Consider the following 23,886-nt stretch of genomic DNA (forward strand, 5'->3'; position numbering starts at 1 on the left):
TTATAGGACTGTAGCTGAAACAGGTTTGATTTTCTTTGGGCGAGGAACTTGGGCAGGGAGAGGGGGAGATCCAGCTGTTTTCCTTAAGCCAATATTATGTTCAATAATGAAATTACCAAAGAGTTACCTTCCATAACCCTTTTTCTTCGGTGACAAGGAAAAGTCTGAAGGACATGTTTTGACAATGTGTTTTCTTCCAGGGCAATCATTTTGTATGTTTTGCTTTCAAAGAAGTGTTCTCTCTCAGGATATAAACACTTTTATTAGTTTGATATCAGTTTAACGGTCACTGCTTCTCCCACAAAATCCCAGGAATTATAGTTTGGTGAGGATGCTAAATATTCCCTTGGAAAGAGACTTAGCCACTCCACCCACTACAATTCCCAGAGGCACTGACAGCAGTTTAGGAGTGTGGTAGAAATTTGGCCCAAGTTCTGATTTTCATAGGGAGACTTTTCCAATACTTGCTGCTGAAATACATGGGGTATTGTTAAGGTCTCTTTTTGTTACTGCCCTCCTTTTTAGTTTTCAAATATGGCCACGAACACATCCCAGGCATTCAGTCTGAAAGGACCATTCAAAGACAACACTGAGTGTGTTCTGTAATAGGTATGCATATGCAGGCATACTTCCTAGCGTAGGCCAAAGGAGTAAAAACATGATGTCACAAAAATATCTCTAGAACAACAACAAAAACCCCTCAACTCTGAGAAGGAGCCCATGTCTAAGCCTCTCTGGAGAATGAACAATTGCACATACAGAGTACAGCATTGAAGAAGTGACTAATATTTCTGCAGTCTGAGTTCACCTCAAGTATTTCATGAATTTCACATGACCCACCCACTTTTTTCTCTGTACCTCTGCAATTACCATATCAGCAGCAATAATTCCTTGTTGTTTGAATGCCAGATATAGATAGCAGCGTGACTGCAACACCCCTGAATGAAGGACATTGTATTGCCTGGTTCAGCTTTTATGGTTGACTTTTATCCTATTTCATGACATTTCCTTGTAGCCAGAGATTGTTTTCTCTTGGGCTTCTTAGTTCTTGTTTGCAAAATCTCCGATCTCAATCTATATTGAAAGTAGCAATGGTGAAACTTCTGTCAATAATTGGTTAAAGTGTCCTAGTGTCATAGAGAAGGCTGATGGTCTGTGTATGGGGCTACCCTGATCTTTGAAGCAGCCACGCAAGGAAGAAAGACGGGGGTGTACGTCAGGGGCTGGTTGTCAAGGTTTTTTTACAGCAGCCAGAGAAAGGCTTGGCTTTCTTACTTCCATCTTGACCCACACAGTGAATGGATCCCTTTCGTAAGAGTTGCCTGGCTAGTATTGACGTCGTGTGGAGAACTGATCAAAGCCAGGATACCAAACACGGGATGCAGCCATGCACCATTTTGCAAGACGTTTCCCTGCTCTGCCATGGCTTTCAAAGAAGGGATTGCTTCTGAAGTAGAAGTTTTCCTTGGAAGCAGCCAGAACAGGATCCAGTATATTTGTAGATCTTTTCAGAAAACCCTGAAAAGGAGCAGGCCAATGCCCGACCAGGGGGCAAAGCCAAAGAAGCCAGGAGATGTAAAGAAAGGCCTGAAAAGGAGGCCTTGGGGAGGAGTCCGAGGGAGGCAGAGAGGAAAACAGCTCAATGGCTGAGAACTGCTGGGGCGAAGAGGACTGCTGTCTCAATATAGATTTAAAATAAGCAACCAGGTATTTTCTCACAGGCTTTTATTTTAGAAAAATTGTGTCTAATGTCCAACATTTCATTTTGCATAGTGGAACATTGTTCAGAACTGTAGCTTGAAGGCAGATTTGCCAGGCTTCGAAGTCCTTGAACAAAGGGGTGGGTCAACTCATAAGGTAGAGGAACTAATAGTGTTGTCAGCTCAAGCAGAAAATATAGCCTGTGCCCTTGGTCATGATCTGGCACTGGCAGCCTTGCCTGATGATGAAAGCGTACAAACAGTTTCCCCCCAGACAAAAGTCACTTGGGTAAGAAGACACCAATAAGGAGCAGGACTCTTTCCTCTGCTGAAAGATTTGCACCAGCTTCCCATCTGTTTCTTGGAGCTCAACAGGGATTAGCTGCCATTTTCTCCAGGGAAACTGATTCATGTAGAGTCTCACTACATGAGACGCTGCAGCATGAGTCCGTCAAGTGTAGGGAGATGCAATGTGAGCTGGGAAGTGTAGTTTAAAATGACAGAGCCCGCGGAGATCACGCCTCAGAGGGTTTGTTAATTTCCCCTTCCCCCTCCTGAAGGCTCCGTCCATTTCACCTCCTCAGTCTAAAACGATGTGGGATCACAACCAGAGAGGGCAGCGAGGAATGGAAATGGGCTGGAGCTGCCTTCCAGAGCCGGGCTTGGACCTGGAGGGAATATAAAAGGCTGAAGTTTCCCTTCTGGCATTTTACAGCCCCTTCACACGGCAGACAACTTAATATACTAATTTAAAATTTACAAATTTCATAGTAGTTTTGGGGACCAGCTATTTATGATCACTCTCCCTGGTCAGGAGGTTCCCTTTACTATTTACCTCCAGGTGGTGGCTGGAGATCTCCTGGAATTACAACTGAGCTCCAGGTGACACAAGTCAGTTCTACAGAAACCGGTCCCCCTTGAACAATATTCAATACAATAAATTCATATACAACACTGTATAGTCCACCAACTAGTAGTTTCTAATTTCATACACTAGAAAAGAGCAATGTGCAATTATTAGGAGCTCAACAGGGAGCTCCAAGTTGGGAAATTCCTGGGGATCTGGGTGAAACCTGGAGAAACCTGGAGAAAGTGGAGTTCGGGGAGGGAAAGGACCTTGGCATGGCATAATTCCATAGACTCCACCCCCTAAAGTAGCCATTTTCTCCAGGTGAACTGATCTCTGTGGCCTGGAGACCAGTTGTAATTCCAGGAGATCTCCAGCCACTAGCTGGAGGCTGGCAACCCTAGCAAGTATATATATAGTATTTAACAATATTATAGTATTAAAAATTTCCACATATAAAGCACACTCCAATCAATATAAATATTCTAGAACAGTAACAACATTATAGTAATTCAAGTTTCCACATATAAAGCACACTCCAATCAATATAAATGTTCCTACGTAGTTAATTTCCAAATCCTTCCAGTTCGTTCCAATTTAAAGTCCATAAATTCATGTAGCCCAATAAGTACTAGAAGACAATTTCATACAAATAGAAGTGTCTTATCTTGAGGGTTACTTTCCTTGGTGTAGGACTGGAGTAAATGTAGACTCGCTGGAATCACTCCCAGTCAGTACAAGGAAGTAGCTGCTCTCAGTCAGCCGGACAAAATTGGTAGCTGATTTTGTTTCGCAGTCTTAGAGCCAAGCTACAAGTGACGCCTTACACAGGTTGGACACTTGTCAGCTTACCTCAAGTTTTGATGGGAGATGTAGGCGTCCTGGTTTTACAGCTCGGCTCTCCATTACAACTGCAAGACCAGGACTCCTACATTTCCCATCGAAACTTGAGGGAAGCTGACAAGTGTCCAACCTGTGTCAGGCGTCACTTGTAGCTTGGCTCTTAGCTTTCTCAGAGGCTATATTTGTTTTCAACTTGATGCCTATTCATTGGATCCACTCGGAGCAGACCCGATGGAAACTCCAGAGGAGTTAGCCATGTTAGTCTGTAGTCGCAAAATAGTAAAGAGTTAAGGTTACAAGGTCCAGGTTGGGAAATTCCTGGAGAAAGAGTCCAATAGCACCTTTAAGACTAACGAACTTTATTGTAGCATAAACTTTGGAGAACCACAGCTCTCTTCATCAGATGCATGGAGAGTATAAAGAAACCCGGAGAAAATGGCTGTTTTGGAGGGTGGACTGTTTGGCATTATACCCCACTGAGGTGCCTCCGCTCCCCAAACTTTGCCCTCCCCAGGCTCCACCCCAAAATCTCCAGGACGTTTTCCAGCCCAGAGCTGGCAACCTTGCTTGTTCAAGATCAATACCCGACCCTAAGAAATGATCAATAGCAAAACACACATTAAAAGCCACATAAAACATCTTTCATAGGCCAAAACGACACCCACGTGGCATCGCCGCTTTCTCCAATGTCTCCCAAAAGCACCCATGGGGAGGTTTTCATAAACAAAATAATTTATTTAACATTATTTAAAAATAAAATAATTTAAAGTAATAAATAATTATTATTTTAAAATAATTTTAAAATAAAATTATTTTAAAAAGAGGCATCCTCAGGCAGCCGCCTATAACTCCTGGAGGCTACTGGGAAATGTAGTTCTCGCTTCAGGAACCGGCTTTCCTAGCCGGAATTTAGGAAGCCCCGCCCAAGGTCCCAGGATGTGTCGCTCTAGCCGTCGCTTTCTTATGACTGTAGTGCGATCGCACGCCTCTTTGACGCCACGGTACAGTTATACTCCGCGGCCTTTCGGGAATTGTAGTTCTGGCTCTTCACGGCTCCCTGTTTCTTGACGCAGAGAGGAGGGCTGGGCACTACAGCTCCCAAGGAGCACCGCGGGGTACAGGGAGTTGGGGCGTAGGGAGGGGAACGGTTCAAAACAAGGAAGCAGCGACGGCAGTAGAGTGAGCATGTAAGGCAGGTGGGTCTTTGAGGCTCTTGGTACGCAGGCCGAGCCTTCTCTGCGCCTGCGTGGGTCCCGGGGCTGCACTTATGGACGACAGCAAAGTAAGTAGTCCTCTTTGTCTGCGAATCTTTCCCTGTACTAGTCTGCCAGGTAAGAGCTGGATGCTGGGTTTTTTAAAAAAAAAATGTGTCAAGATGGGTAGCCAGGCTAGCCTGTAACAGTGTAAAAGAGGAAGAGTCCAGTAGTGCCTATAAGACCAACAAAGTGTGTGGTAGGGGAGGAGCGTTCCAGAGTCACAGCTCACTTCTTCAGATACAGCTAGAATGTGAATCCATTTGTTCTTACATCTTGGTGATTGGAGTGATTTCAGATGCTGAATGACAATAGCAGGTAAATGACAAAAGATGGTAATGACAATTGCAGGTGTGATTGGATAGGGTGGGATATGCAGAGGGGTGGTGGATGTGGAGAAATCAGCATCAGTAATGAGACAAGAAGCCGAGGTCTCCATTCAGTCCAGGTGGATGCATTGTCTTGAGCTTCATTATCAGTTGCAATTCAGCAGTCTCTCTTTCTAATCTCTCTTTGAAATTCCTCTGCAGGAGAACTGCTACTTTTAGATCAGCAACTGAATGTCCTGGAAGGTTAAAATGTTCCCCCACTGGGTTTTGAATGTTTTTGTTCCAGATGTCAGACTTATGTCCATTAATTCTTTGTTGAAGGGACTGGCCAGTTTGTCCAATGTAGAGAGTGGAGAGGCGTCAGAGAGACTGCTGAATTGCAACTGATAAAGAAACTCAAGACTATGCAGCCACCTTTGCTGAATTGAGACTGAGGCTTCCTGTCTCATTACCAGTGCTGATTTCTCCACACCCACCACCACTCTGCATACCCCAGCCTGTTCAATCATGCCTGCCATTGTCATTCACTGGCTATTATCATTCATCTTCTGTAATCACTCCATTCCCTAAGATATAGGGACAGATGGACTCATAGTCTAGCTGTATCTGAAGAAGTGAGCTGTGGCTCATGAAACCTCATACCCTACCACAAATTGTGTTAGACTTAGGGGTGCTACTGGACTCTTATTGTATGTGTGTGTTTCCTCTCTGCCTTTCTCACAGAAGCTCAAGGTGGGTTGCACAGTGTAAGTCAATACTTTTTGAAAAATTATTTCATTAAAACAGAAAATAGCATTGGACTGAAGAAAAAATATCAAAAGCAAACTGTATAACAGAAAGTAACATTAGACAGTAAACACAGTATCAAAACAAAATGTGACCAAGTATTAAAACTGCATAATAATATAAGAAAATAGCATTAAACATAACATCAAAAACAGAATATGTAGCAGATTATTAAATCTACATAACGTTTCTCATCTCCATCCCTTCACTTATTTAACTTAAAATACATTATACTTGCCATTTTATATTAAGCATATTATTTTCTTAGTTTGTTGAACAATATAAGTCAATATGATCGGTGGCTGGGGCAATGTAATAGAGTAAAGACTGCAAAAATTGATGGGATATGTTAGTGCAGAAAAAAGTAAAAATCTAACAATCAGTGGATTTATTCTTGCAGTTAATGACCAGCACGTCAGTAAAAACAGATTATAACAAAATCAGAAAGATTTTGAGAAATGTTGTAATAGAATTTACAAAAATGAGCATTAAAAACTTTGTAAATTTAAAAGCAAGGCTCCATATTATTGAATAGAGCATAGACCAAGACAACCACTTCGTATATCAAATACCTTCTATAGGTGTTCAACAATCTAAGTAAAAAGCAATGTGAGAACAGGATAATACAGCAAACAAATAATACCTGCAATACTCACTGGTAGGATTTGCAGCCCTGCTCATTGTATAAAAGCACCTTCCAGAACTGTTCTGTTATAATACAGCCCCACTGCCTTTTAAAAAAAATGTTTATGTGGTTGGCAACCTGTTAAAGATTGGTAGTTGTCAACATCATGATAAGCTTTATTGCATTGGTTCACAGCCATTGCAGTTCACACCAAATATACCAACATCAGAATCATAATACAACCATCACAATAACAATAAAACAATAAAAAACACCTCTAATATGCATGATTGGTAGTTGAACCAAGCTTGTGACTGAATGTATTTATTTATTTTATTTATACCCCACCTTTCCTCCATGAGGAGACCCTACTCTATGAGGTAGGTTAGGTTGATCGTGTATGACTGGATCACCCAGTGAGCCTCCACAGCCCAGTGGTCGTTCAGACCTAGGTATTCCAGATCTTAGTCTGACACTGATAATATAGAAAGGTAGCAATGCAGTCATCACCAATGAGTATGTGGTGACCTTCATATTAAATTTATTCTATTAAAGTGCTTTTAGGAGGTCTTGTGCAATTTTTTAAAATTTCTGTAATATTTCATGTGCTTTCTGTTGATAACAGCTGTTAGAGGAAAGACTGTCACAATTCTTATCCCCTCATTTGCAGTATAATAAAAGCATTCATAATAGCAACAAAATCTCTAATATCACAGGCTAAAATAATTTTTTTTTGAATTGCAGAAAAATATTGTCTTCACACATGGAAACCAGCTTCAGTATTTAGTAAAGTAGTTTGATTAATTTTTCAGTCAACCAGTTAAGAGGATTAGAGCTTGTAAGTGAAGTTCCTCTGAATGTAATGGGAACTGCAGCCACAGAGAGGTCTTTATCGAGCTCCAAAGTTCTGAGCTGCAGAGGCTTGGAGGGGCTGCATTCCTGGCAGATGCAATAGGATGGGATGGAGGAGACCGCAAGGGATGCAGGCAAACAGAGAGGCGGGAGCTGAAAAGCAGTTGTGAAACATGTTAGAGATTTCAACAGTTCTTGGTGTTTGTGTAGCCCCTATTTAAAGCGCTCCATTTCCCTTATCATGGCAACCCTTACAGAAGTCCTGTGGGATGGGGGAAGTCTTTTATTAGAGCATTTTGCAACCTTGCTTCCTAAGACATCTTTTTTCCTCCTCTTGTAGCTAAAATGATGCTTTTGGCTTTCTTTCTAGGTGGCTGGAGGCAAAGTGAAGAAGCCAGGGAAGCGAGGCCGTAAACCAGCCAAAATAGATCTGAAAGCCAAGCTTGAGAGGAGCAGGCAGAGTGCACGAGAATGCAGAGCAAGGAAGAAGTTGAGGTACCAGTACCTGGAAGAGCTGGTGTCTAGCAGAGAGAGGGCGATCTGTGCGCTGCGAGAAGAGTTAGACATGGTAACTGAGTTTCTCTCTGTGATTTTTTTTTTAAAAAAAGCTCACCCTGTTTTTGGACAGTGAGCTTGTTATTGTCTGTTATATAAAGTATTAACCAAGACCCTGGCTCATCTACCACAGTCTGTTGTTTGATGGTGGGGATGTCCAGTCCTGTTAGCCTATTGCTATCCCTGACATGTAAAATTTTTTACTCCCTCCTGGGCACAGGGAGTCTGTATAGATAAGCAACTTGCCCCTTGGGTGTGTTTGCTGACTTCAGGGTAGAGTGGTCATCTATATCATCCTGCAAAAGGAGAATTTTGCCCCATGCCAAGTTCCTTTGAGTGGTAGAATGCCCATCAATACAGGCTCCAGCAGTGGGTTGACCCAGTGTTGGTATCAACACTGTGGAAAATAGTGCTCTGCATCCACTCCTTGTCCCAGATGACTACACACATGCATACACACCAGGTGAGCTGCGTGAGAGCAAGATTGTGCCTGCCTGTGCCTGCTTGCCTTGTTGTGCATCTTTGTATAACTCCTCCAAGAACACTTCCACAGGTATCGGCACATGTGACATTTGCCGTCCTCCCTCCCATTTTATGAACAGTAAGTATTGTGAGTGATCAAATATTGCATGTCCTGCATATGTCACACCCAATGCAGGGAGGTGTGCTGTAATCCCAGTACCCTAGGGTGCACTCTGTAGTCAAACTTGGTTTACTGTGCATAGCTGTAGAGAGAGAAAGGCAAGGCAGGGCTGTAAGCCTGTATATGGAACTAAATCCCATTGAATTTCATAGAATCATAGAGGAGGAAGGGGCCTGACAGACTGTCTAGTCCAGCCCCCTGCTCAGTGCAGGAACATCCTAAATCACCCCCAAGAAGTATTTTTCCAGCTGCTCCTTGAAAACTGCCAGTGAGGGGGAACCCACCACATCCCCAGGCAGCCGATTCCACTGTTGAATTAGTCTTAACGTAAAGAGGTTTTTCCTAATATCCAGCTGGAACCTTCCCTCCTGTAGTTTAAACCTATTATTTCAAGTCCTGTCTTCTGTCCCTTCCTTGAAATGACAGCCTTTTAAATACTTAAAGAGAGCAGTCATGTCTCCCTCAACCTCCTCCAAACTGAACATTTCCAAATCCCTCAGTCTTTCCTCGTAGGGGTTGGTCTCCAAGCCCCTGAGCATCCTGGTTGCTCTCCTCTGCAACCTTTCCAGTCTGTCCCCGTCCTTTTTGAAATGAGTCCTCCAGAACTGCACAGAATAGTTCAGGTTGGGCCTGACCAGTACAGTATATAGTGGGACAGTGACATCTGTGATGTGAATTTTATGCCTTTGTTGATACCCTCCCCCCAAGATTGTATTTGCCTTTTTGGTTGCTGCATCACACTGATTGCTCATATTTAGCTTCCTGTTTGGTGGAACTGGTGTTTAGGGATGGACAGCTGAAGCTGTCCCCTGCAATGTGGTCTCTCCCCTGCAATGGCTCCTGGCAGTGGGGGCAGAAGAGGGCCAGTCCCTTAACCCCAGGCTCTTTCCCCAGCCAATACCAACTCCCACCCTGTCCGATTCCTCCTGTGCCAGGAGCTCTGTAATCCACTGGCTGCCTTTGTCTCTCACACTGAGTGCAGAGAAGGCTGAGAGGTGTAGTCTAACCTCTTCCCCGACTTGGTGGCACTGCCAAGGCAAAGCCACATCTTTCATATCTTCCCACAGTTGCACATCTTTTAAAAGCTGTTGGAGCTGTGTCTTGGGGATGGAAGGCTCTTTAGCAGAACTCTGTGTCCTTACAAAAAAATCCAAGACCTGATCTTTGGTCAAGAAGAATCCAACTGCCAATAAAAACCACATGATCTCATTTATTCTGCAACGTTTTCTATCTGAGATAATTCTGCTACTGCTAGACAGAGGTACGAGTGTGGAGCTATGCATGATATCCCATGGTTATCGAAAATCTTATTCAGCAACCCATCTCTGCTTCTAGATTTTTATCAGGCAGTGTCTGCATGATTTCACAGACTACCTTGACAACCAATAGTACTACGAAAGACCTCTTTCATAAAGGGAAAGGGGAACAAATGAAGCTGAGCTATGAACATCCAATAACCACAGCCCTTGAAAAGCTAGATTTCTGCTGGCAGTCAACTATAATGCAGTGTCTGATTTGTGCCTGTGTGTTCCAGTACAAACAGTGGTGCACAGCAATGGACCAAGGGAAAATCCCCTCTGAGATCAAAGCCCTGCTCAGTGGAGAAGAGCCAAGCAAGCCTCAGCAGAACTCCAACAAGATCGCCAAGGCTGTCAAGGCAGACGCCAACGGCCACAATCTGTGTAAGTGTGGATGGCGTGGGTTGTACTTCTCATCTTCTGGCTGCCAGCTTGGGTGAGTGCCAGAGGATGTCAGAGAGCCACATTTTCCAGTGCATAGATTAATGCATCACCTGAACCACTAGAAGTTGCCCAGGATTGAAGCTGAAAAGGCCTGCCATTTAAGATGGGTGGGAAAAGGAAATGAGGACTAGTTCTGCTAATTGGCCAGGCAGGCAGTGAGAGTGAAGGAAAGGCCAATCCGAAATCTAGATGCCTTCTTAAAGACCTTGCAGGCCATCTTGAATAGCCCTTGGGGTGAGGAGGCAGATAACTTTAAAAAAAAAATCTATGCTATGTCAGTGTTGCCCATAATATGTGCCTTGGCTAACAGGCTTAACTTACAAATGGCTGTAGAGGATTTGTTGACCTTATGTTTGTTTTCTCTTTCAGGGTGAAAATTGACCTGCTGCGAGAGAAGTTCATATTTGTTTTTAAAAACGGAAGGAACCGCAGAGGGGTGACTCGCAGGTCTTTGTGTGGACATGCCTCTCTCTCCATTGCAGGGATGCCCATCCATGGCCTTGTTGCGTAGAATGTGGCGCTTAGGATGGACTTGCCGAAAGAAACTGACCACAAGCCAACCCATGTAAACCTGCAATGTATTTTAACCCAGTTTTCTTCTGTATTGCAGCTTATGGGCATGTAGGAATTCTGGGGGAGAAAGAGAGAAATATCCTGACCAAGGCTCCTTTTTTAGCGTTTTTAGCCTATGTTGTGTTTAGGTCATAGTTGTTTAAGAAGGAAATGTGCAGTAAAATCTGGAGTCCTGATCATTGGCGATGGAAGTGGCTGTTCTGCACCAGATTATTTATTTGTGGTGTGTGATGTGAAGCTCTGATGCGAGGGTGTGGTGGAAAGGCCCTTCCTTTTCATAGTCTTGTGATTTCTGAGCTCTTGTGTCTAGAATGTGAACTAGGAACCAGAGCATGCTGATCTTGCCATTAGCCCACAAGGCTTTAGGCAAGCCCACTCTCTTTTCAGTTCCTGCTGTTGGGGATTAATAAAGGCCTGCCTGACAGTTGCAAGGTACATGATCGTATTGAAGGGGTTTGGAGCCCTGCCTGCAACCTTGGAAGGCTTGCTGGGCCACCGTCTTTTTTCTTAGCCTGCGTCCCATGCCCACCTCTGTCATCCGACTGTGGAGGGGCAGGCCAGGCCAAGTCCCAGCTGTCTTCGGAACTTCCCCACGCCTACTGCCCTGCAAGTGGGCAAGAGGCTTTTTATCCCCACGCCCGGCAATACGGCAGCGGAATCTTGTTCTCTCTCCGATTCTCCTTTTCACCTTTTGAGGCTGATGGAGTGGCACGTGAGCATTACGGAGCTAGTGAGAGCTCTGTGTGCGTCTGCTCGAGGGTACAGGTAGAGTTTTCCATCTAATGGGACTTGGTCTTAAGGCACTGCTGTGTGTACTGTACACTAGAATAATACGGATGCTGTACACCCCAAAGCACCTGATTCCTGTGGCGGGGTATGTGTATTTATGCTAGCATCTTGTGTAGCTTATTTGGCAGTCTTTTACTATTTTGCACGGTCCTTGTTTTTGCTAGTATAGTAGTGGAGAGGTAAAGTGCATAAGCGTAGCCCTGAAGAACCCACTGCCACTTCCTCTGGAGATATTAACATAGTTTATATTTTTAACTGGATAATCACAGCAAAGGTAAAAATAACCTTAACAAGGTCCTTGGGAAGCTGGGCTCTGCCTTTAGGACTGTAGTTCTACCTTTTAGGACTGTAGCCCTAGTTGACTGTGAGGGACATTTTCCAGCTACGCATTGTGAAACTTTTGGATCCTCGGCGTTGAAGGTAGTTTCTCTAGTGGTGGAAAAGCAGTCGGCACCACCCAGGAGGCAAATTCCCTTCTTCAAGCCGTGACACTTGTGAAATTCTCCCCTTGCTGTAGGGCAGGGCTGTACTGGGGCATCCTCCATTCCATCCAAGGAGTGATGTGACTGCCCTGTGTATTGGCAGAGAGAAGGGGAATTGATTCTGCAGATGGCACAGAGTGGGGGACACATCAGTGTAGTGGCTTGGCTTTGCCCCTCCCCAAGGCACACGTTCTTCCTTCTCACAGTTGCTGGTTGTTGGCCACAGGTGTACTCATATGGCAGGACAGCCAGCCACTGATTGATCTGAGCACACAAATCCTTAAATAGCAAACATCTAATTCATCTTCTTATGAGATGGGCCATTTAACAGTGCTGAGCAAGCCCTTGAGAAAGGAATAGCTGGGGGCACGTTGCTTTAGCCTGCATCTTTAATGTGCTCTCCCCCCCCCCCCCCCGGTTCTGTGCAATCAAGGAACTGCTTGGGTGTGTGTGGGGGGGGGCAGCATTTGCCACCTACTCTGCAAGAGGGAAGCAGGAGGCATCTGCCGAGGCTGCTTGCCCAGACCGCTCCTGTTGAGCTGAACACGCAGGAAGTTTTGTAAAGAGTGGTGGGGGTGAAGCAGAGAGTGTGTGGATTGACAGAGAACCCTGCAGAGCTGGTGGCCTCCCTCTGGGGGGTTTGTGACTTCACATCCTCCAGTCCGACCGGAGCTGTGATCAGGAAGGGAGAATCTGTGACTTGTAACCCCTCCTGTTGCTCGCATGTAATAAGTGTGGAGAAAATGCTTAAATTACAAGATCCAAGTCTGTCTTCCTTTGTTACTTTTTAATTAAAGTGGATAATGCTTCGGACTCTGTGTATAGGTCTTTATCAAAGGGGCAAAAGGGGTTGGCAGAAGGGAGTCTGGGTGTCTGGGGAGCTGTGGCGCATGTATGGATTTGGTGGGCTTGGCATGTGGAGTCCTCCTCTGACACGGTCCCATTCAGCGTGTGTGTATGAGTTTTTTTATCCTGACAAAATGGTGGCCTAGAATATAGCGCTTGGGTTTTTTTTTTCTCTTACGACTGAGTGTCAGCCACTTACCTCCATAGGATAAATATGTTGATTCCATAAATACTGTTGTGTGTTTGGCTAGCAAAACATACCTGTGCCGCAGGTTTCGGGGAAGAGGGGTCCCTGCCCCCGCCTCATAGAACTTAACACTGAGGACTGCATACTCCCGACCATAGGAGACACTCACCTGGCAGCGGGGGGTGGGGTGGGGTGGGGTCATCTCTTTTGGCTTTGAAGAAGTGTGGAGGCCTCTCAACAAAGGTTACAGCTTCACTACAGATTTGTGAAGAAAGCTGTTGCTCAAGTCGTGCTGCTGCTTCTCCCCCCTCCCCCCTCCAGTTCTTTGCCTTTTTAAATTAGAAAAGCCATTCCTTACTGACTAGTTGTTGTGACAAATCTCTGTCAGAACAGCCTGTTTCTCGGCATTTGGAGAACTCTCACATAAGGCCTCATCGCATACTTCCATCTCCTGAGGTGGCAGATGGCCGCTGAGATTCGAATGGCTCCCATCTGCCCACACAGGACAATGATATTCCTTTCTGACAGTCACCCGTTATACTCATTGGCCCTCTGATGGTGATGGGGCCTTAAAACCTCTGGGTGTGGGTGTGGGTGGGTGTGGGTGTGGGGGGGGGGGTGGAATGCAGCCTGTGGCCCTTTGAATCCCACCTACCATTCTCCTTGAGTAGGCTAGCGCAGTGGGGCAGGAAGGGAAGCAGGCAGGCTGGTGTGTTCAGCAGTGACATTTTGGATGTTGCATCCTCCTGCCATCTGTGCTGGGCCCGTGGAGCCCCCCTTCCCAGAATGATTCCCTCATTAGTTTCAGCAGAGGGGGTCATTGGCTTCAAAGTGAGCTGAACACACAGCTGAAAAGCAAGGTTTTGTTCCATGAACCAAGCAAGCCCAGAATTTTGGAGGGAAGAGCATTACTAGCATCAGATGGCAAATAAGTGCTGCGTGCTGATCGTGAACATGTAGGAAGAAGTTCATTGATTGGACAAAGAAGTCCATGTGCATTTAAGGCTGCACAAGGAACTGTTTTTGCCTGATAGGCTCCTTTTCTGAACGTGGGAGAAGCTTTTGCAGGAGGTGCATTTGGTCGTGCAATGCTGCAGCTCAGATGGGCCTTTGCAGGCCTTATCCTCACTTGGAATGGTGGCCTCTGAATGTCTAAATTTTTTGCCCCTCTTGCTTCCTGAGGTGGCACGTGTTTTTTCATTAAGACTCTATTTGCATACAATGCAGTGGGGCTATTGGGAGAGATTTGCACCCTGCCCACAACTCCACCTGGCTGCAACATCTGTCACCCCATTGATCGCTAGGGTTGATTTGGCTGATCTGGCTGGCTCGGTCGGTGTCCCTCCCTCACTGTTCTCTGTATGTCCCTCTTGAAGCTGTGCGCTCGTTGAAAGAGGATGACCACCCCAGACAGAAGGACATACGTCTGGGAAGGACATATGTCTGGGATGACCACCCCAGACATACACCTTTCTTCGGTCAAGGTATATGATAGCTACGCTCCCCTTCTAGAACCTCCAACTCCATCTCAACCTGCTGGCGGAGCCGCTGCTCCTAGAGATGGAGGTATAGCGATAACAGGGTGGTGAGCTGCTAGGTGGACTTTGCCTACATTCCTGGCCTTGCCCCGCATGTGGCTTCTATTTGCTTCCAGAGAGAGAGAAAGTTACGTACACTTCGGGACACCACCTGCCTTCTGTGGGATACCTCAGCGCCCCCGTGAGAGCTGAGCTCTTCCTGTCTGCTCGTGATGATGATTACATTGTGACAGACATCGAGCTACTTAGTGGGAAAAGGGACACGGTGCCTGATCCTTAAGGAGCTGCTGAGAAATGGTGACAGAAGATAGGCAGCAATTTGGATGTAGACAAAGGCAGCCAGGCATCTGATCTGAATCCGGCCTGTGGACGTTTGGTAGCTGACAGCACCCCAGCAGCCACATGGGCTCCTCAGCCTGTTATTTGGCCCTTATTAAACAGTCCATAACAGCTTCCTAATCTCACAATAGATCCGGTTGGAATAGCTGCAAACCAAAAGCATCCAACAGCACTATGCATTGGTTCAGAGGATTAGAAAAAGAGGAGCGAGCGAGGGGCGTTTGGGGTCCTGGAATGGCCACTGTGGGCTAGAGTTTCGCTCCACTCAGCCCTTTAACTTCAAGAGCTTCGGGTCAGGGGGCTGAAACGCAAAAGGCTCAAATTTTTATGCCTGCATTCTACTTAAATTTTAAGATGACAGATGGGGTATAGGGTGTCTCAGCAGGGAAAGGAAGCACAGCCACGCCTGGTCCAACAGGGCCAACTAGAATGCCTCTCTTCTGTGATCCAGCCTTGCAAAAATATTACTGCTCTGTAACACTCTTGGGTGATTTGCTTGCTTGCCGTTTCTTTTTTTATACACAATGGTTTGGCCTAGTAGTCAATGAGTTTTTGCAAAAGACATTTAAATGCAGAGAACATAAATCTTTGAAATGATTGTTCATGGCTCTAGTTCTGAACAGCATCATTTTGTGGTTTTTTAAAAAGCCAGTATACAATAAAAACGGTACGTTTTTAATAAAATAAAACATTTCCTCTGTCCATAGTGTATACAACCCCCTTCTTGTGTGTGAATAGGTCATATTCAAAAACCAATTATATTGTGATAGATCAAGATGGCTAGCTGGGTCAGTCTGTCTGTAGCAGTAGAAAAGAGCAAGAGTCCAGTAGCATCTATAAAACTAACAAAATTTGGGGTAGGGGATGAGCTTTCATGAGCCAAAGTTCACTTCTTCAGATACTGACAGCAGCGGCACCAGGATTTTCAGTGCCTGTGGCTGGTTAGCCGGCCGAGCACCCACACATGCGCCCATGTGCGCGCGCACTGGCCTGCGTGATGACATCACATATGGCGCATCACGGGGGGTGCACGTGCGCCGCCAGCCCGATTGTGGTGGCGGGAGGCTGGGATGGCGCTTAAGTGGCCTCCGAGCTCTCCCACTCGGTTTCCCTGCGCTGCTGCAGACGCCTGCCCACCGCTGCTGAGCCCGACCGGGGGAGTGTTCTGGCGGCAGTGGTGGCTCAGGGCGGGAGGGCTAGGAGGCTGCAGGTCCGTGGCACGCGCTCTCACCCCCTGCGCCTCCTCCGGCGCCCTCTCCGGCACCCTGCGCCCTGAGGCCACTGCCTACCAGGCCTCAATGGGCGTGCCGGCCCTGGATACTGAATAAGTGAGCAGTGATTCACAAACGCTTATGGCCCTACCAGAAACTTTGTTAGTCTCACAGGTGCTACTGGACTCTTGCTCTTTTCTACTGTCACAGACAAACACAGCTACCCATCTTAAAAATGTGTGGTAGGGCATGAGCTTTCATGAGTCACAGCTCACTTCTTCAGACACAGCTAGAATGGGAGTCCATCTGTCCTTACATCTTGCAGAGTGGAATGATCATTCTAGCTGTATCTGAAGAAGTGAGCTGTGGCTCTCGAAGGCTCATCCCCTACCGCAGATTCTGTTAGTCCTATAGGTGCCACTGGACTCTTGCTGCCATTATATTGTGTGGCACAACAATTATCGAAAGACTCCCTGTGAATTAGACAAACGTATTGGGGGGGTTTGAATTAATGGGCCAGGCCAGTTTCTTCTCTTTAGCCTCCCTGTCAAACGAGTCATATACAGAGTCCTTAGAAACTGTTTTGGCAGGTGGGGGCATCTCTGAGATCCCCACGTAATTTCTTTTGGCTACCCTGGAGCTGGCGGTGATGGTGTAGGCATTGCTGCGGTAGCATTTCATGGAGGACATGCAGAAAGTTTCCTTCATTCCCCTCCTGAAGTTTGCGTTGTACACAGAGTACAAGGTCGGCTTTGAGGCCGAGGAACTAAAGGAGATCAAAGTGACTGACATAAAAACCAAAGAGCTTTTCCTGTAATCGGTCTCATGTGGGTGCCAAAGCTGAACCACATAAAAGGGGAGCCACGAGAGCAGAAAAAGCAGATTTAGCGTGAGAAACATCTTGATGGTTTTCACTTTGGTCCTCGGAACGATGTTCATTGTCCTCCGGACTGTCCTGCCGTCTGTGCCTATCCGCCAAATGTACTTGACAACTTTTTGGTAAAAGAGAATGATGAGAACAGACGGGATCAGAAATGCCACCAATGAATAGATGATGCTGTAAACCGTCCCCTCCCAGGAGTAGGGGGGGAAGAAGTTGCAGTGGTGATCCTGCCCTGCCCTGTAAAAGAGCAACGCTGGTGATGCCAGCGCAGCGTCCAAGAGCCAAGAGGCGGCAATCATTTTCTTGGCTTTTTCCCGAGACACCTTGAAGCTCAGGGGGTAGACGATGGTATAGAACCTGTCCACGCAGATGGAGAGCAGCACATACATCTGGACACCAGGGGTGAGATACTGGAGATACCTGACAAGCTTGCACATCGTGCTCCCAAGGGTCCATCTGCCAGAGGCTAACTGCAGAAGCACCAATGGCATGCTTCCTACGCTAAGGAGCAAGTCTGCGCAGGCCAGGGAGACAACAAAGTAGTTTGTGGTAGACTGAGTCCTCCTGCTCCTGTGGATCACCAGGCAAACGAGGGCGTTCCCAAAGGTGGAAAGGAGCCACAAAGCTCCCAAAAGCAGACTGGCTGCTATGAGTTCCCCCGGCATCAACTCGTACTGCAAGGCTGTCATGTTTTTCTCGAGCTCGTGTGCTTTGGGCAAATGAGTTGCCTCGTGGCTGGCCCGAGGGCTGGATGTCTTGGCTGTCTGGTAGTCCTGCTCCAGCAGGCCAGTTGTTGAGGTAAGCACAGCAACACCCTGGTTTTCCATGTTGCAGGCAAGCAACATATTCACTCTTTGCATTGAAGGGCTGTGAGGAGAGAGACAGAGAGAGATCCAGGGGTTAGGTAAAATAAGCAATGCACTTGGTAGCAACTCAGCTGCTGCTGTTCATACTGTCAGGCCCTGCCAGTCAGATCCCCAGATACTTCACTGCAGACACTCGCAAGAGTCCAGTTAAAGTTTCTTTGTTAGAGATCCATCAGTATCAGTGCACTCAGACAACAGCATTGGCAGAAGTGACGAAAAGGGGGGAAGCAATGTTAGTTATAGGGCAAGGTTCCCGCCCTGGGATAAGGACTGTTAGAATGTAGGCGCGCAGGGCCTAGGAGGTTGGAGGGGGTAGGAGAGAGGGAAGACGAGCTCATTTCATCTCTCAGGGAGATAGGCTCCGACTGGCACTTCAAGGACACTTTCCCATGCCAGTCGAGAAAGTGAAAGTAGCCACCTGCAAGATAAGCGATTCTCAGCTACACAGTTACCCAGCTACACAGATATTCCTCCACACATTCTCAGAGGCCCAGAATATAACACAGATTGCAATAGACATACATGGCAGATAAGCAGGGTGCATCTGACACATACTCTGAATTGCCCCTACCTAACCTGTGAGTCTGTTGCTTTAGCCCAGGAGCGCATGTGTGTGTGGCAGCCAAGGCCTGTGCCCCTGTGTCAGGGTTAATCAGCTGATCAGGGCAAGAGACAAGGAAGTATGTGTGGGGGGAAGTGTGTGTTAGTCTGACACTAACTTTTTGTTCCCTCTGCCAAATTCTTGACTTGGAGGATTCCAGCATCTTAAAAAAGGGTCTTGCTGATGCATCCGCTGCTGCTGCTGAAGCAGGCGGTGGGAGGGGTTTTATGGGCTTTCTGGCTCTGCTCTAGATACATACCTAGAACCCAGCTTCCATGTTGGTTCAACTCCTAAGGGGACACTTGACACAATGCTGTGGATTGTCTTTTACTTGCTGCTTTTGTTTTGTACATTATATGCGTCTTCATCCAAAGCTCCAAGCGCCATTAAAATCATATCAATTCATAAAGCAGGCATGGATTGCTTCCAAAAATCCCTCTCAGTTTTTCAAGGTGGCTGTGTGGACATTCTCCCAGAGGTTTCAGGAATTTTAAGATGGCCTATAAAGGACTGTTAATAATGTTTTCATGGTGTCCAGAGGTTTTGCTGTGTAGCCCAAGGAAGGACTTCACTGGAACATGTCTGATGAATGCAAGCATTTAAAGTCTAGCCTTTATTTATTTTATTTATTATTAAATTTATAATCCACTCTCATAATCGGGCTCAGAGTGGATAACATGTATCACAATAAAATATATCACAATAAAAGCAGGTTTAAAAAGCATAAAGTGCAGTAACAATAGAACTCTAGGCAGCATCCTCTTACAAGCAGCTTGAATGTTACCTTGTCAGAGAATCCACACACACTAGCTCTGTTCTGCCTTGTACTGAACACAGGGAATGTTTTTTTCCTTCCTCAAATCTGCCCCCACCCCCAATTCTTCGACAAGCTTTGACTATCCAAATTACCTGTAAAGGGCTGATTACAACTGCAATAAATATTCATTAACCGTAATATTCCAGTTAAACCCAGAAAAGTTTGGATACAAAATCTGAATTTAATTTTGAATGTATAATCTCATCTCAAGCATCAAAAACTGTATGCACGATGATATCCTGTGGTTGGGTTGGAAGCTGTTAAATATGAAATCTAATAAGTGATCAGCTGTCAAATTATAAATATTGTATGTCTGATCAAATAACCTGTACTAAGTGCCATTTCATATGAATGATTGATGCTTTTAGACATCAAAGACTGAAATTTAAAATGTCAACCAAGTATTTTGGAACCTGATCTGCTTTCTGTCACCCCCTCCCGTCTGTGCATCACTCCTATTCTGCCGCCCCACCACCTCTTACCAGCCCTTCTGCAAAGGAAGAACGGGCCTCATGGGAGAATGGCTGGTCTGGGAATATTCACTGAATAGGCAGAGAAATCTAGAAACTGAATGACATCACATGCACCGAGGGTCATGTTGAGAAGTTTGTGAACGTGGTTACCAAAATCGAGGTGGGGCCCGGTGATCTCCCGAAATTACGACTGATCTCCAGATGACAGAGATCAGCTCCCCTGGGGAAAGGGGCTGCTTGGGCTCTATGGCATTCTAACCTGCTGAGCTCCCTCCCCAGATCTCTAGGTATTTCCCAACTTGGAGTTGGCAACCCTATTTGAGAAGCAAATTTGTTTCAGCTCCAAGATGGGTATACAATAAAATGAGAGGTGCGCCTCTCCCTTCTGGCCATTTCTTTCAATCTGCAGAAGAATCCTGCCCATTCTAGGACTTAGCTTAAAATATTCACTGATTTCAGTTTCTGCACAAAAATTTCTCTTTTGAGAAGGTATAATTTTTTTATTGCAAAAGTAGGCCACTAAGTGGTCAATGGACCCATCAAGAAAAGAACAAAATTTTACAAGAAACATGGCTGTAAAATGACTGAAAGCTTTTATAACATTCACCCTTCCAAAAAATGAGAGTGGGTTTACATGACAGCAGCATCAGTCCACTCTCTGGGCAAAATGAGCAGAGATTTATGGCTGCCATTGGGAGTCTCTCTCTTCTAGTCCCCAAGAGAGTCTGGTAGAGGCTGTTTGATGGAGTGATGCCATGTTCAGAGTTAGTCCGGTCCATTGGCTGCTGTGAGATCGCACCATCTTTTGTTAAACATGGCTGGGGAGGTGTGGGGTGCTGTTTTGGCTTGTCCCCTGATCACTGAGTTTTAGCATTAAGGCTCTCCAGGAGCTGGACCCTCTACTGAAATTCAGGTTATTTACCTTAATTCATGCACTACCATTTTCCTGCCTGGTCCTCGTGTGCTCCATGGAGCAGTCCAGTTCAGTGGGCAGGTTGACTGTCCAGTTCTGCAGGATGATGGGAAAACTCCACTCAAGGCAAGAAAGAAAATCTATATGCAAAAAAAGGAAGATCATGTTATATATACAGTTAGTTAGTTATGCCTGATTTTTTTTCATCCATTCTAGAACATAAGATATTCCGTAGGAGATGTTTTCAGTGTTCTTACGAAGTTCCCATCAGAAAAAAGGAGAGTGGAGTCTGGCAAGGGCGTGAACCGGAAAAAAAAAATCCCTGCATTTTTCTGACCCCTCCCAGGCCTTCCCATCTCTTTCCCAGAGTGTCCGGGCTCCCCTGAATGCTGCTCCGAGTCCCTCTGCAACCCAGGCTTAAATACCACCACTGCTGCCACGAGGTCTTGCCCCACCAGTCCAGCAGTTCGTGCCTCCAAGCCCCACTAAGGTGAAGGGAGCAGACCGGGCTAGAACTCCCATGCAAAATGTGAGCAAAAATGACCGAGACTTCCCAACTTCTATTGTAGTCTGAAATGAACACATGATGTGCGGCTGACTCACCCAGCAACGCCTAATGTAGCCTGAGCAAAAACCATGTTCTTTAAATACTTTTCATAGGCAAGAAATCCTCTCTTTTCTTCAGAGGAAAATAGAGCCAGCTCAGTTGCATCAGCATATAATATCATCACCGTCACCGGGCATGCTTTTTCACACAGCACGAGGCTGGTGAAGTTTGCAGGCTGGTCCTTTATTCTCACTATTATGATTTATTTGCTTTTTAGAGTTCTAGAATGGAAAGGGTCTTCCCTCCCTCCCTCCCTCCCAACTATTTATATACCATCTCTGCAGAAGCCTGCTCAACATGGCTCACAAAATAAATTTTAAAAATCATTAAAATTAACAATCATAAAGAAACATTAAAATGGCACAAAAGTCCAGAAGCAGAAAACATTTGACAGCCTATATGAAATTCATCACAATCCTCAGGCTAGAAGCAGATTATAAAAACAACTTAAAAGACCCACCCCTTAGTTAAAAGCCAGGGTAAAAGGGAATGGTTTGGCCTCCCTTGAGGAGGGCGTCATTTCACAGGAAAGGTGCCATGACAAAGAAAGTCCCATCTCTGTTGTTGCTCACCTCACCTCTGAAGGTGAGGGCAGAGCTTGTGAGGGACTGGCAGGAGAAGGCAGCCCTTCCATTACCCTGGATGTGGCTAAGAACCATCACTTTTCATTGGGTTTGGGCAGATGGGCAATCAATGGCTGATTCCGCACACGTTGGATAATGCACTTCCAATCCTCTTTATAGATCATTTGGAATGGATTTTTTCGTGTGCGGAACAAAAACCCCACCTCAAACGATTGATAAAGTGCATTGGAAGTGCATTATCCAACGTGTGCGGAATCAGCCAACGTAGCTCTTTCAGTCGCCTGGATGTCACATTTGGGACCGGCCAAAGTTTCCAAACAGTTTTCAGCAGCAGCTCCACCCCTTGCTGAAAGCTAGACAGATGGCTGTCTAGGCTATGCTTGAAGTTCTCCAGTGAGGAAGGATTCCCATCCCCCATCGCTGAGTCCCTTGTCAAGCTGCTCTTACTATTAGAAATTTTCTCCTAATGGTCAACCAATGTCTACCCTCGTTGAGGCTGTGAGAGCTAGCCTCGTCCCCTGGAGCAGCAGAGAACACGGCAACACTTCAGGTATTCCAAGAGAACAATAAGCTCTTCCTCAGCCTTCTTCAGCCTAAACAATGCCCCCTCCCCGTCCCTTCAATCCTCCCCTCCGAGAACTTGTTTTCCAGGCCCCCAGCCATTTTGGCAGCCCTCCTCTGAATTCATTCTGGTTTGTCGACATTTTTCTGAAAAGGGCAGCATCTAGAACTAGACATGACACTCTCCATGTGGTCTGATTTGTGTGGAGCAGAGTGGAACAATTGCCCCTCATAATTTGAACATACGGCTTTTATTAATGCAGCCTAAAATCACAGGCGTCTTTCCCCCCCCCCCTGCAGCCTTGTGTGGCCTCCACTGCATGTTCAGCTTATTATTGAACCCAGTCCCAAGAGCCTTTTCACTGGTTCTACAGCCAAGCCAGATAAATCCCCTACCCCTCATTTGAGAAATCACAGCGATAACACCAGTTCTACCCCCTCTACCCCTTGTTTATACTATGTTGGGAAGTGTGGAGGTGGCGACACTGTGCTGGGAGTGGTGGCTCTGTGCCTAAAAAAACTTTTCATAATTCATCCAACACTGGGACGTTTGTAATTAATTCCTTCAGCAGCTGCAATTCCAAGGGAGTTATCTATGTTATCCAGTGTCCTTGCAACCTATTGTATGTAGGTATGACTACTAGACCTGTTAAAGTTCGTGTTTGTGAGCATAAGAGCTGTATCAGATTAAAGAAACTGAATGCCCCACTTGTTAACCACTATCTCACTGCTGGCCATACGGCGAAGCAGCTGCAATTTTGGGTTGTGGAAGTTATACAGAACACTTCTTCAGGCTCTCACAAACTCCTGCAGAAAAGAGAAGCGTTTTGGATTCACCACCTCCAGACGTTGATGCCTTGGGGACTCAATGAAGAAGTGGGCTGGACTTGCTGTGTCTGAGATGGATTTGATTGGATTTGGACAATGGCCCTAATTGAATGTGTGGGGTGTCTCAGCCACTCCGGTGTTCCCTTCCTTCTCTCTCTCCTCCCCTCCACCTCTTTTGAGAGCGCATCTTCTTATCACATGGGAGAGATTGCATCATCCTGATACCTTTTCATATAGCTGAACTTTTTTAGGTTTAAGTGCCAATGTATCTTTACAGCAGATTGATGTAACACACTCTTATACATTGGAAGCCAAGCCTCAGGTGGGTTTGTGATTGGGTTTGGAGAACCTAGGGGGCAATTAAGAGCATGTTAGTGAATAATTTTATAATTTGATGCATTTTTTCTTTAGCGTGCAACAATAAATGAAGAGCATTGTGTGAATGCAGTCCTGGGTCTACTGCAATATTTGCAATTTATCACACAATACTACAGGTAAATTTTGATCCAGTATTTTGCCTAGAATAATTCTAGCACTTTAGAATGGACTATATTATACTAAAAAAATTTCCTCCCCCTTCTTCTTTTGTTACAGCTCTAGATAAAACACCAGG

At 45.8% G+C, this 23,886-nt stretch overlaps 2 protein-coding genes across 2 annotated transcripts; one reads left to right on the plus strand and one right to left on the minus strand.

Annotated features, from left to right (window-relative positions):
• Positions 1–4,531: 4,531 nt before the first annotated feature.
• CREBL2 (cAMP responsive element binding protein like 2) lies at positions 4,532–12,825 on the plus strand. The gene is made up of 4 exons (XM_055000901.1): positions 4,532–4,672; positions 7,606–7,803; positions 9,968–10,115; positions 10,545–12,825. The coding sequence occupies exons 1-4, from the start codon at positions 4,658–4,660 to the stop codon at positions 10,547–10,549; spliced, it is 366 nt and encodes a 121-aa protein (XP_054856876.1). The 5' UTR covers positions 4,532–4,657; the 3' UTR covers positions 10,550–12,825.
• A 3,792-nt stretch (positions 12,826–16,617) lies between these two features.
• GPR19 (G protein-coupled receptor 19) lies at positions 16,618–20,759 on the minus strand. Its single transcript, XM_055000859.1, has 2 exons — positions 20,703–20,759; positions 16,618–17,890 (listed from the first exon to the last, which is right to left on the minus strand). The coding sequence occupies exons 1-2, from the start codon at positions 20,720–20,722 to the stop codon at positions 16,621–16,623; spliced, it is 1,290 nt and encodes a 429-aa protein (XP_054856834.1). The 5' UTR covers positions 20,723–20,759; the 3' UTR covers positions 16,618–16,620.
• Positions 20,760–23,886: the final 3,127 nt, after the last annotated feature.

Source organism: Eublepharis macularius, chromosome 16 (genome assembly GCF_028583425.1).
Source record: "Eublepharis macularius isolate TG4126 chromosome 16, MPM_Emac_v1.0, whole genome shotgun sequence".
Taxonomy (NCBI): Eukaryota; Metazoa; Chordata; class Lepidosauria; order Squamata; family Eublepharidae; genus Eublepharis; species Eublepharis macularius.